Source organism: Cornus florida, unplaced genomic scaffold (genome assembly GCF_030987335.1).
Source record: "Cornus florida cultivar Cherokee Brave unplaced genomic scaffold, ASM3098733v1 CherokeeBrave_3.0.0_Hap2_Chr04, whole genome shotgun sequence".
Taxonomy (NCBI): domain Eukaryota; kingdom Viridiplantae; phylum Streptophyta; class Magnoliopsida; order Cornales; family Cornaceae; genus Cornus; species Cornus florida.
This window is the reverse complement of record NW_026775574.1, coordinates 50999994-51013171: the sequence shown is the minus strand read 5'-3', so window position 1 is coordinate 51013171 and position 13178 is coordinate 50999994. Positions and strand designations below refer to the sequence as shown.

Below are 13178 nucleotides of genomic sequence, written 5' to 3'. Positions count from 1 at the left end.
CAAACAGGGCAAAACAGAAAACCGCTCGATTCTTCCATTTTCAAAAATCAAAATTCCAAAACGTCTCATCTTCAGGCATTTTTTTAAGCTACAAAACAAGCTTCAACTTTCCAAATAGTTGAGAACAAAAGAGAGAATCAACAAAAATAGTAAACATTTTGAGTCTCATTCATCCATGTATCCATATATATACATATGTGTGATAGTGTGTGTGTATATACACACAAATATAAATATACGCTCACACACATAACCAGAAATGGAAAACGAGATTTGGTGAATAACTACCTTAGTCAAGATTTTTTAAGAACTCCAAAATGATAAAAACTCACTTGGTGTCGACGATGAAAGTAATAGACTGAGAATCGCCTGTGAATCCGAGAGTGCAGAGAGCAGCGGCGAAGCTTGGGTTTGCCGAAAAAAGCAGAGCAGAGGTGAGACAGAGGGAGTTTCTCTTCAGATCTGCATACACACTGGTCGATTTGAAGCCCGATCTTCAAACAACAATACCAATTTTATACAGAGCACAACGAATTCTGATGAAGAAGAAGTAGAGGAGCTCACCGGTGAGAAGAAGACGACTCTCGGAAAGCTTCAGATCAGTTTCAACAGTGTTGATTTCAACCCCACTTTTGTGACAAGTACAGCATTGTGAATCGCCTCTGAATCGCCTTGCAAAAAACCCTAGGAATGTTCCACCGATTCTCTTTATACCTGTTCTCAAAATGGAACAAGTTTGGGTTGTTGTTCCACCCGCTACAGTTATTAATGGGCCGGCCTCATTTTGGGAACAAGGCAGAACACAGATATTTTGTTCCAACTTTTGGGCCATTCTTCCAAAATGTTCCACCACTGTTGAAAACACTACAAGCCATGCCAAACAAGTTTTGGGTCAGAATAGTGATACTGTAGCATTTTGGGAAGAAGGTAGAACAGGTAGAACAAACACCAAACAGACCCTAAGTATGATTGTGACAAGTCAAAGTATGCATAGGCATAACATAAAAAAAAGGGCAAAAAGAAAAAAAGAAATAAAAAAAATCAATGACCGCCCCCACTCGACCTCTTTTACCTTGTCTAAATTTTTTGTCCTATTTATTTTTACTTTTAATTTTTTTTTTTTTTTTTTTCAACAATCGCATCATGATTAATTTAAAAGAAAAAGAAGATACCGCGTACTATATTTTTTTTCTCCCTTGCCTTGGTCTACACTGTGATTACTTCATTACTCGCCTCTTCTCTTTCACGCGCTCGACGTATCAGATTACTTATCATCAGCAATCCAACTAACAAAGTTAGTCCTTTTCACCTTTTTAGTTGTTTAATTTCTCTATTCATCCAAAGAGCAGAACTATTTCATTTTGCTGTTCATCAATCTTCCATTGTTCCTTGCGATTAACATGTGGTTCTCATTCTTTCTCATTTATTTTCAATTTTTGAGTTAATGTTAGATGGTCTAGAGTCGCTTTCTTTGTCGGGTTTCAACAATTTAGCAGAACAAAGTTAAAAAAAAAAAAAAGAAGAGAAAGATTATTGAGAGGTTTAATGTAATTTGATTCACCGTCTTCGTTGAATGTCAGTCGCAAAAGTTTGAATCTTGGCTAATTTTTAGAAACCCCAGAGTTGGGTTTTGCTTTTGTTCAAATTCTGATTTTTTTTTTTTTTTTTTTTTTTTCTAATTAAAATTTGGGCTTTTTTTTTTTTTTTTCATTTTTTTTTTCGTCGTGGGTTTTTGCTTAAATATTGAATCTATATGCTTAAGTAGCAGTATTAGCTTTTACCGCTCAATATATATGTGTATAGTATATATTCATTCACCAACTTCATTGAATGGAAGTCAAAAAAGTGTGAGTCTTAGCTTTCAACAAAAAAAAAAAAAAAAAAAGGGTGAATTTTAGCTATTTTCAGAAACCCCAAAATTGGGTTTGCTTTTGTACAAATTCTGATTTTTTTAATTTTATTTTATTTTATTTTATTTTATTTTATTTTATTTTAAAAAATTTAAATTTTGGGTTTTCTTTTTATTTTTTCCATCATGGGTTTTGCTTAAATATTGAATCTGTATATACTTAAGTTGCAGTATTAGCTTTTACAGCTCAATAATATATATATATATATAGCTTTGGTGATTTGTTCTTCATTGCTTTTTCTGGGTTTTTGATTATAATATTTTGGGCAATTTTGTCTGAATATAGATAGGACAGTGACTAAATTGGACTTTGACCAACCACGAACAGTTTGGGGTCGGGGTTAGGCGGCAGGTGGGAGAGTATTTTGGGGGTAATGGCTGGTCTAACAAAGGACCACCAACTTCTTGGTATTGACGATATAAATGAAGAAAATACGCATAAGCTGAGCAGAGATATTATCCAGATAGAAGGAGAAGAGAGAGAGATGGCTCCCCCTGCCGGCAGTTCCATTCACCGGTCTACTTCTCGTCCGCAGCTCGACGTCAGCCGGGCTGCTATTCAAGGGAATTTCGAGGAGAGGGACCCCACAATTCTGTTGCCTAATCAGTCTGATGATATATCTCATTTGGCTTTGGACATTGGAGGTGAATTTTCTCACCACCTCTGTTTTCTTCTACCATTCTTTTTGTTAGTGATATATAGTTGTATTAGTTTTGGCTTAATTGTGACTTCTCTTTGATATTGGTTGACTATTGATTGGTAATGGTTATAATATGCTCATTTGCTTATTCATAATTGTTTCTTCACCTTTGATTTTGAATAGATTGACTCTTTTTACTAAATCTTGTGCTTTAGTTTTGAATATTTTTTGTCGGCTTTGAATTTGTTTCTTTGTTAATATATTTCCTTTAGTTGATTCTTGTGCCATCTTTTTCATGGCTTTGAGGTAGTGAAGATTTTAAAAAGAAAATTTGGTTTGGTGTACAACGAAGTACTCTCTCTCTCTCTGTCTCTCTCTCCTTGAATGGTTTTCTTGGACACTGCATATCTCAGTTTGTGTTTCTTTCCAAGACCTCTTATACTTCCACTAGTCATTTTAGTGTTCATCTTTCTTCTGCTTCATTTCTACATGCCGTTGCACTTTGCTGTTTCCAAAATGGGATTACCTGGTTCAGCATTTTGCAATCTCTTAAGAACAATATCTACCAAAAGAGAAAATATATTGAGAACTAAAAATTGAAACTGCTCAATGTTACAAAAAACTCGTTTTGAATTGAAACCACTTATAATTCTTTTTATTTTATTTATTTATTTATTTTTACTTGAGAAGAAGCAAGTTTGATTAATTACTCACCATTTTGTTTTTCCAGAACTTATATGTGTTTTTTCAGATAGGCACATTACTTGGTAGTCTTTCTAATGTTGTTTCTCTCTCTTATTGGTTTTAATAATTGCAAGTTTAATTCCATTCCCTCATGGCTCCATCAAGGACATTCGAAATGGCATGGCAATCTTTTAGTAACATCGTAGGGAAATTGACATTTCCTTTCCCTTGGATATGGCTGTCTTGTTAGTTGTAGTTGTTTAAAAGCTTATCACAGCATCTGTTCTCCTTTAGTAGAGAATATTAGTAATGGTAGGAGTTTATATGGCAATTGGTTACTGAGAATTCACAATCAATATGCTCTGAAACCAATTGAGAAATCTAAGGACCATTTAATCAGATCTAGAGGGGAGGTGAATAAGTGTTATGGATATTAATTTGTGAATTACTAAGTTTTCAAATTTACCATGGTGCTTTGATCAATTTTCTTTTTGATTAGGTTATCATATGTCTCAACATCAATCACAAGCACATAAAGCAGTAAGTAAAGAAAAAAAAGATACAATTAGATCAAATCCATTGTGAAGAAGGGTTTACAATTAGTTTAACAATACTCTAAACCAAGAATCTCCTATTTACCTTTGATTTAGACTCATGCCAAACAATCCACCACGATCTGTGCTGTTTCTTCAGTGAACTCGGTCCTGAATCAGTCCACTCTTCATCTAGTACTTTGATCTCCAATGATTAGTCATGTCCATTGAACTTGTTATTTACGAACCACCCGGTTGATGCTTTGTTTGATAATTTCTATTCTGCTTCTTACTGTGATTCTGTCAATCACATGGAATACCTTAGTCTATGAAAAATTTTAGATTGGTTCTCAAGGTCGCTCTAAAAATTATAAAATTTCTCAATAAACGTATGAGTTAAAAACCCTGTGAGAAGCACCCTAGACTGACTGTAATCCTATATAAATATCCAATATAATAGTCGAAATATATAAAGAAGAAAATGAGAGAATTGTGTAAAGGTTTGAATGAGATAATCACTCATTCACAGCTCTAGTATTTATAGATAAAAAGAGCACATGTTCATATTACAAGAAAGGAAATTAAATCAATCACATTATATTCTATAGCATAATCAAATCTATGCTAATACGGTAAGTCATTCCATTAATCATGGCTATCATATCTGCTAACAATAAGAGTCCTAAGAGAAATAGGAAGCTAGATCCTCTTTACATTTTGTTTTGACATTGTTTTCAAAAAAATAGTTTTCATATAAGTTGATCAATCGAGACGTTGATCGAGAGACCCTGGCATTGATTTGACTAATCAAGCATTTTATCGAAAATGACTGTTTAAATTTCAATTGATGGAGCATTTTGGTTAAGACCATGGTTCACAGTTGCGGTATTGGTTGCGGTCGCGGTGTAACGGACTCGAACGAGTATCGGTGTTACATAACGGTATTGGTTATCGCAGTCATGAATTTTTTTAAAACTCACACATGATGATCAAAATACACCGATACAGGGTTCTTTTAACATAATTCGATAAAGATTAATTTTTTAATTAATTTTGGTGAATTTTAATGAATTTTGTAGCATCATTTAGTAATAAGATATTAATGAGTTTGAGTCAATGTTTTTTTTATTTATTAAAAAGGCTTAGTAATTATACTTTTTACAAAATTAATGAAGAAAAATAAAATCAATTATGAAAAGGATGAAATTTCATATCATATACTAGTATAACATATGAGAAGTAAAAGATCAAAAATAAAATTAAAAATTACACTCTGTACAAGTCCAGATACATAGATGGTTTTCTCTATTAGGTTACTAGAAGTTTTGATAGAGAAAGCAAATCCTCACATAATACCCTTTGTATGGATGTGAACAAGTCTATAGATAAAAGAAGCTTGTGAAGGCTAACTCTGGTACAAGTCATTGTCCCGTATCTGAAATTTTAATAGAAGGTGTGAATAACTCTGCTTATAAAACCAATGCCTAATCAGTTAAAGTTTAGGTAGGCGGGCCTCTAATTTAGAGGCCCATTTTTAAAGTTCTAAAAGTTAGCTGGGCTACTAATTTAAAGGCCCATATATAACGTTTTTAAATTTAAAGTTTGTAGGCCGGTTTATGATTGGGCTATTACTCAAAAAAAGGTCGGTTTGGTCTAAAACCAGCCGGTACGTTTTGAACCGGCCGGTTCATATGTGAATCTGTACACACCCCGATAAACTGGGTTGTAACGGAACCGATTTTGGCCATTTCCGGTGCGAACCGGTTCGTTTGGCGAGCCATGGGTAAGACATTTTGGACTTCAATGATTGAGCATGCTATCGAAAACCACTAATTGATCATTCAATTTTAATTGAACATTTATGTTTCTATAAATTCCCTGTTTAAAAACTTACATTGATTCCGTATAAATTCTTTTTATCAAAAACCCTACTTTTGAAAAACCTTTTTAAAACAATATTTTTGAACCTTTCAAAGATAAACTTAGGTCATGAATGGTCATTAAAGTCTTATCTTCTGTTAATTTAAATATGTGATTGAGCTTAAGGTAGTTTCGGCGTATTATTCATTGATCTTCATATTCATCATCTTCTTTTGGTTGTAAACTAGGAAACAGAGGCACAGCTAAAAGGACAAAGAATATGTGTTGGACACGGACACGCCAAAAAACGTGTATGATTTTTTTTTTTTTCTTTCTTGAATATTGGAACACGACACGGTTGTCTGACACACATGTCCCGTTCTTGGGGATTTTTATTTATTTTTGGATAAGTATGACACTGGGGGATTTTAAGAAATTTTAGAAAGAAAGTTAGGTTGAAGTGTAAATGTGAGGATATTTGAATTTAATTTCATTTTATTTTTCAGGGCAAGAATGTTAGGGATTAGTGGTTAGTGTTAGTTGTTAGAGGGGAGGTGGAGGGTACAAGTCTCAACACGGGCTCCCAGACACGGGGAGCAACCCGTCCACTCTGGCAACACGGCACTTGCAAATATGACGAGTTGTTTAATAGCTTTTAGTAATATGATGGTCATTACAAATTATTTAAAAGTTGTTGTTTTATAAAACGATTCTATGTTAAACAATCACATACTTATGCTTACTAGTAAAGAGCACGTGCAATTAAAAAAGTCTTTAATCAATTATGAAATTTTTTACTTGACTAGCGGTTGATGCAATGGTGGAAGGAAAATTGTAAATTTAGTGAAGTTAAATTTTAATCTACACACTTCAAAAAAGAAAATATCACAATTAATTTTCAAGTAATTCACTCTTCCAAATTAAAAATTATAATCCAAAAATTTAGATTTATAATTAACCATTGCTTTGTCACATTCTCACAGTGAATATTCTTTGTTTTTTGAAAATAGATGTCGCCTTGCCCCTTTTTTTTTTTTTTTTTTCAAACATAGATGTTGCTTCGGCTACACCTCCATCACACCCAAACTCTGCTCGAAAGGATCCAATTATCTTCCCCTTAACAACTTCCCACCCGAATTTTATGTGTTCTTAAATCCAATTTCACAAATTGAGAATAGTTTCCACTAACGTTGAACGGTCACAAAAATATATATTACTACTTCAATATCATAGTGATGATACAAACACATGTGACAATACCAGAGTTAGATTCAAAAAAAAAAAAAAAAAAAAAAAAACTGTTGGAATTAGACTTATTGCAAAGAAAGAAATGGTATATGAAATCTTTCGAGGCAAATTTTTGCATTGAAAATGGACTTACTGGCCAAATATGTTGAGGACCCAATTGAATTTTTTTCCATAAGAAATTGACTGCTAAGTAATATGAATCAGCCTCTTTTGGAGTCCAATTGTTATTCAAACTGTTATCAATCAAAATCTATCATAGTTAGTTGCACCATCAAGAACAAACAGTTAGAGAAGTAAGATTTTTCGCTAAACAGTAAACCATATACTTGCTATATCCAATAATCTGATATAATGGAGAGAGAAGAGAAACTATCAATCATATATTTTCTATCATAGTTAGTTGCACCATCACATTGTTGTTGGAGACCATGGACAAAGAAGAGAAAGAAAGTGAGAAGTTGTATCATGAACTTTTGGTGTGAATCTTCAAATAACAAATTAAAATCTCAATATCATCAAACCTTATATACTATAATGATCAACAAATATAACAATAAATAAAATAAAAAAGCAGACAAAAGAAAATTCGCATGTATGGGTTGAACACAACCACCGATATCTTTGTTGTTTTGCAATGCAAGCCCATTTCATTTCTGCAAATGACTGTTGCAAAAGGATCTTGGGCACAATTCTTGGGTGTGATGGGAAGGTAATGAACAGTGATGAAATTTACTACGGAAAAAAAATGATCAGTGATGCACGGGGTATGGAAGATATGTAGAAATTGTTATTTGGATGCAATTAAAACTGGAGATGTCATGGCTTAAGTAGTGATACAAGCCCAAGGATCTAGAGAAAGTGGAAAATAGAAAACGAAGAGAAGTATCATTGATGAATTCAATAGCGTTAATGTTATGAAAACTGAACCATCACCTTGCTTATGAAAATGTAATGTTACGAAATCTGAACCATCACTTTGCTTATGAAATCAGTAAATACTATCTTCATATTTCGTTGTAAATGCTCTTTTTAAATTCCATTGTTTGATTAAAACAAAACTGAAAAATGTTAAGAAATTCAAAAAAGTCGTTACACTTTTATAATAGTATAGATATAGATATTTTAGTTCAAAGGTTCAAAGTCTTGCACAATCATATTTGATTCTCTCTCTTATTCTCTCACTGACCAAGCTTCACGCTTGCTCTCCTCTTTTCTCTCTTCTTCTTTGTCCTCTTCTTTTCTTTTTCTTCACAAACCCTAGATACTTCTTTTTTATCCTTTCACAACAAAATTCTTTTTGTGTCTCTTTTTCTTTCCTCTTGTTTCCATGAATTTTTTTCTCTTCCATGGATTCTTACTAACTAAGCCTAATTCTTTTTCTAACAAAACCCTAATCCTCTTTGTTTCTTTGTTTTCTTCTCTTTCTATCGTTCTTTCTTTTTCCCGGCAAAGCACATATATATATTTTCATTATTAGGTTGATAAAAGTAATATTACTCTTAATTTCTTAAAGTACAACATTATCTATCTATCTATCTCTCTCTATATATATATATTTATTATTTGCTGTGTTCCCACAGTGTCCGTGTCCTAATTTTTAAGGATTTTCCGTGTCCGTGTCGTGTCACATTCGTGTCATATCCGTGTCCCATATCTGTTTATGTTTTTCTTAGGTTGTAGACATGATTTAAGACATTTGATTCACATTACAACCTAAATTTTGAGTAGAAATTTGCCAACACATGACTCAATAACTGACTAGGTCAGATTTTCAACAGTTTTACGCATCGTAATCATGTCATCAATGCTATCTTTATCATTCTTCTTGTTGTTACTTTTTGCCATTTTAAACTTTGGATAGCCCATGGAAGGCTTGATATATTTTGGCAGCCATTTGTATTATCATTTATCTAAATCTTGTATTTGTCAATGGTCTATGCAGGATCTCTCATCAAATTGGTTTACTTTTCAAGACATGAGGACAGATCGGCCAATGACGAGAGGAAGAAGTCTGGCAAGGCGAGATTGGGTGTTTCCAATGGTAATAGGAGGAGCTTTCCTATTCTGGGAGGGAGGCTCCATTTTGTAAAGTTTGAGACAACCAAGATTAATGAGTGTTTGGATTTCATATATTCCAAGCAGCTTCACCGCGGTGGTATACATCTTTTCTTTTGCTGGCCTCTTTCCTTTGGTTCTGTTCATTTTGAATGTCGAACTTAATGTCAAGTTAAGAAGAAACTGAGGCTTTTCATGTACTTTGTAGTTAGAAAAAGGTTTTGTTAAGTTGAGCATTGTTAACTTGGAAGGACAAATTTAATTTTCCAAACATGTTGCTTCTAATCTTTTCACTGTCTCATGGATAGGGATGGATATGCGCTGTTGGGATTCTGAGGCCCAAAAGAATGAAAGTGCAGTAATTAAGGTAAATTTAATGTTCCATTGTGTAAGGAGGAGATAAATTTTCAGGTGGAACTTCAGATAAATGGATTTATTGGAAAGATGAAGTAGAAACCGTGTGTGATATCAAAGTATATTTCACTTTAAAACAGAAAAACAGAAATGGAAAGGAATGTATCTTAAAATCAGATAACAACATTTTTCTTTGGCTAATTTTCTAGAAACTTCTCAATTGTATGGGACAAAAATGTATATTGAATAACTGTATATTAGTAAACATGGCGGTAATGGCATTTCTGTGGCCAGTTTCTTAGTTGAATAGCTGCTTTTGCCACAAACAGAACTCCTAAATCTCTCTCTCTTGGACATTGCTCTCTTCATGAATTGATGAACAAGTTGCACTTGATAGATTGCTCATTGGTGAAGAATGATAACACGGTTATGCAGAAGTATCGTGCAAATCTTACAAAATAGTCACTAAGACTTTAATTTGTGAGGATTTAAACAATTTTATGTATTAACTGGTTCTGAATAAAACTGAGATGAGTAACAATGCCCAGTAAACCTTACCAACAGGATAGTGCATAGCCAGCTAGATTTTGGGTATGAAACACCAATGACTGAGCCACAGTCCAAGGGCTTATCATTTATGATTACTTTTTAACGAGGTATTTTAAATGACTTAAAATTTCATTATTGTTTTCGTAGAATGAGGATTTAGGTAGATAGCTACAAAGAATTTGTTGTGACCTCGTAGAACATAGCTTTACATTATAGGCACATAATAAGTTCCTTAACTTCTCTATTTCAAATAATGGGTGTACTGCGAGAAATAAATAATGGTCTTGTGGTCCACTTTCGGATTTGGTGACTGCATTTTGATTTTTTTTTTTTTTCTTTGATACGTGGATTTTGATTTACTTTTGATTTGTGTATGTCCATTTACTAGTTTAAAGTTGTGAAAAGGCTACAGGTGGTGGGGCATACAAATTCGCAGATCTCTTTAAAGAAAGACTTGGGGTTAGTATAGAAAAAGAAGATGAAATGAATTGTCTTGTGGCTGGAGCTAATTTTTTGCTCAAGGTGCAGTTCTGGTTCTAACTACTTTTAAGGATTTGTTAGATATTATGGTTGGTGATTTGCTAATTTTTTTTTTTCTTCTTCTTTTTCCCTTTTTTTGGTTTTTGTTTTCTTTTTGTTTTTTGCTTTTTGTTTGGCTTTGCTGTTCAATGTTCTTAATTGATGCTGAACCCAACTATTTTTATACTGATGATGTTATTGCTTCTTTTATCGCATCACACAGTTTTTCTTTCGAGATATATGAAGAGCTGCTCGTTGCATATATACTTACTTTCTTGTTCTTTCATGATAACCGTGCTTAATAATTATTGTTGAGGATGTGGGGATTCATGACAGTTTGACCTAATTAATTTTGAAAAAGGATGTTACCGAATGGTAAATGGCTTTAAAGTAAAAAGAAGATAATGATTACCTATCTTGTACTCACATAGAAAAAAACTAGAAAATAAAAAAACGAAAGAAAATAAAGTAGCATACAGAGGTGACAGAACTAATATTTCCATAAAATGTATTCCCGTGGTTGTGCAGATTTGGCATGGATCTGTATAAAGTTTATTTGGAGCTCAAAATTATTAATATGGAAAGAAGCATATCTAGTGAAGAGTCGTCCAAGTTGAATTTATCAAATTGTTGAAGTTGGCTAAAGGATAAGAGTTTTTTGGAACGTATTTTAATTTTCATGGCGTTCTATTAACTTGTGGTTGATTTTTTCTCTAGATATCTTTTGCTATACATGCCAAGATCATGTATTATTGGTAGATGTATTGCCAAAAAGTGACTAAAGATTCTACTTACAATGGTCTCTTATTTGCTCTCCTTTCTCTCAGTAATGCTGTAATGTCATTAACTGAAGGTATTATGTATTTTGTTTCTTCAGTTTCACCTGCTATACTGAGAAGTAGGAAACTGTTCAGATGCAATGCATCTACTTGATTGATTTTGTGCTTTAATTTTGCCTGAGAAAAGCTGTAATATAGGTTAGTGAGTCTATTCAGAAAATTTGTAACTTATAATATAGTGATGGTAACCTGTCATTGTAGTGTTGTCTTTACAAATGTTAATTTGAACATGTCACTGTTATCTAGTTATTTCCCCTTATTGACTAATAAGCTGTCTGTGCAGGATTTGATTTTATCAATTTCTTTTTAGTTTCTAAACTTCGAATGCAAATTTTTTTACTAATTTTTCAATTTAATTATTTTCCTTCACGGAGAATCTCATCTTATACCTGTGGTTTGAGTAGGCAATCCGTCATGAAGCTTTCACGCACATGGAAGGTCAGAAAGAGTTTGTGCAGATTGACCATAATGATTTATTTCCATATCTTCTTGTTAATATTGGATCTGGTGTTAGTATGATCAAGGTACCATCTCCTTTAATTGGTTCTTGTATTTACTGTTGAGCTCAGGTGTCATATAGTCTACTTAGGTTTCGGCTAAATCTCTCAACTGTCCACTGATACAGGTTGACGGGGATGGAAAGTTTCAGCGGGTTAGTGGGACAAATGTTGGCGGTGGTACTTATTGGGGTTTGGGAAGGCTATTAACAAAGTGCAAGAGGTCATTTTGGTTTTCTGGTCATTTTATAATTTTATATTATTCTATAGTTTTTTCTTCTGCACATGGAAATAATTAAGTTCTTAAATTCGCCTCAATTTCAGTTTTGATGAATTGCTAGAGCTGAGCCAACGGGGAGATAATAGAACCATAGATATGCTTGTGGGTGACATTTATGGTGGTATGGATTATTCAAAGGTAAATGTTATTGTGAAATGTCAAAATCTTCGATTCCATCCCCTCTATCATTACATTCCTATCTTTTGTATCTATATTCTTAAGGACACAACTAAGATATTGTGTTCTGTCTATTACTTCGCCTGCATGTCTCTGTATGGATGATGTTTTTCTAAAGTTTCCATCTACTAGCCCATTAATGTTAAACATATCATTTTTTACAAAATTCCCAGATTGGTCTCTCTGCATCAACAATTGCTTCTAGTTTTGGCAAGGCCATTTCTGAAAATAAGGAGCTTGAGGACTACAGACCTGAAGACATTTCTCTGTCCCTCCTGCGAATGATCTCATATAATATTGGCCAGGTGAGTGGCAAAAAGATGAAATGTTAATCATGCAACAACTGACGTTCATAGTTGGCAATTTATTTATTTTTTGTTGTTTTTGTTTTTTTGTATGGAACTTATATGTGTTCAAACTGACGAGAGAGAGAGAGAGAGAGAGAGAGAGAGAGATGATGGAGGCTGCATTTGTATTTCATATATGTATTTCGACCCTAAGACAAACGAAGGTTATATAAAGGTACAGGAATGAGCTAATTACATAATGACCCTACCAACTATGTGTAATTACAGCATGACCCAACATAAATAAATATATATATACATAAACATTCTAACACTCCCCCTCAAGCTGGAGAATATATATCAAATAATCCCAGCTTGGAACAAATAGTCCTTAACCGGTTATGACCCAACACTTCGGTAAACATATCAGCTAATTGATCTTCAGACTTCACAAATGGAGTAGAGATGCTCCCACTTAATATTTTTTATCGAATGAAGTGACAATCAACTTCAATATGTTTGTTCCTCTCATGAAACACAGGATTTGATGCTATGTGAACATTTGCTTGAAACACAGAACAATGGAATAGGAGCTTCAACTGTCAACCCAAGTTCTTTTAGAAAATGTTGTATCCATGTCAACTCACTAGTGGTATGGGCCATTGCCCTGTACTCAGCTTCAACACTAGATCGAGCTACTACCGTTTGCTTTTTACTTCTCCATGTAACAAGATTTCTTCCTACAA

The 13178-nt window shown here is 33.4% G+C and overlaps 1 protein-coding gene across 3 annotated transcripts in view; it reads left to right on the top strand.

Annotated features, from left to right (window-relative positions):
• The first annotated feature begins 1154 nt into the window (after nucleotides 1-1154).
• LOC132303235 (pantothenate kinase 2) overlaps nucleotides 1155-13178 on the top strand; it is a 43937-nt gene continuing 31913 nt past the window's right edge. The window contains exons 1-9 of one of the 3 annotated variants that reach the window (XM_059800416.1): nucleotides 1155-1294; nucleotides 2196-2554; nucleotides 8818-9030; nucleotides 9239-9297; nucleotides 10239-10355; nucleotides 11596-11715; nucleotides 11817-11911; nucleotides 12013-12106; nucleotides 12319-12450. In XM_059800416.1, the coding sequence (XP_059656399.1) occupies nucleotides 2284-2554; nucleotides 8818-9030; nucleotides 9239-9297; nucleotides 10239-10355; nucleotides 11596-11715; nucleotides 11817-11911; nucleotides 12013-12106; nucleotides 12319-12450 (1101 nt within the window). In that variant the 5' untranslated portion in view covers nucleotides 1155-1294; nucleotides 2196-2283. Of the gene's footprint in view, nucleotides 1295-1317; nucleotides 2555-5875; nucleotides 5939-8817; nucleotides 9031-9238; nucleotides 9298-10238; nucleotides 10356-11595; nucleotides 11716-11816; nucleotides 11912-12012; nucleotides 12107-12318; nucleotides 12451-13178 lie in introns of those variants that run through there. The other 2 variants (XM_059800418.1, XM_059800417.1) reach the window with 2 other exon arrangements.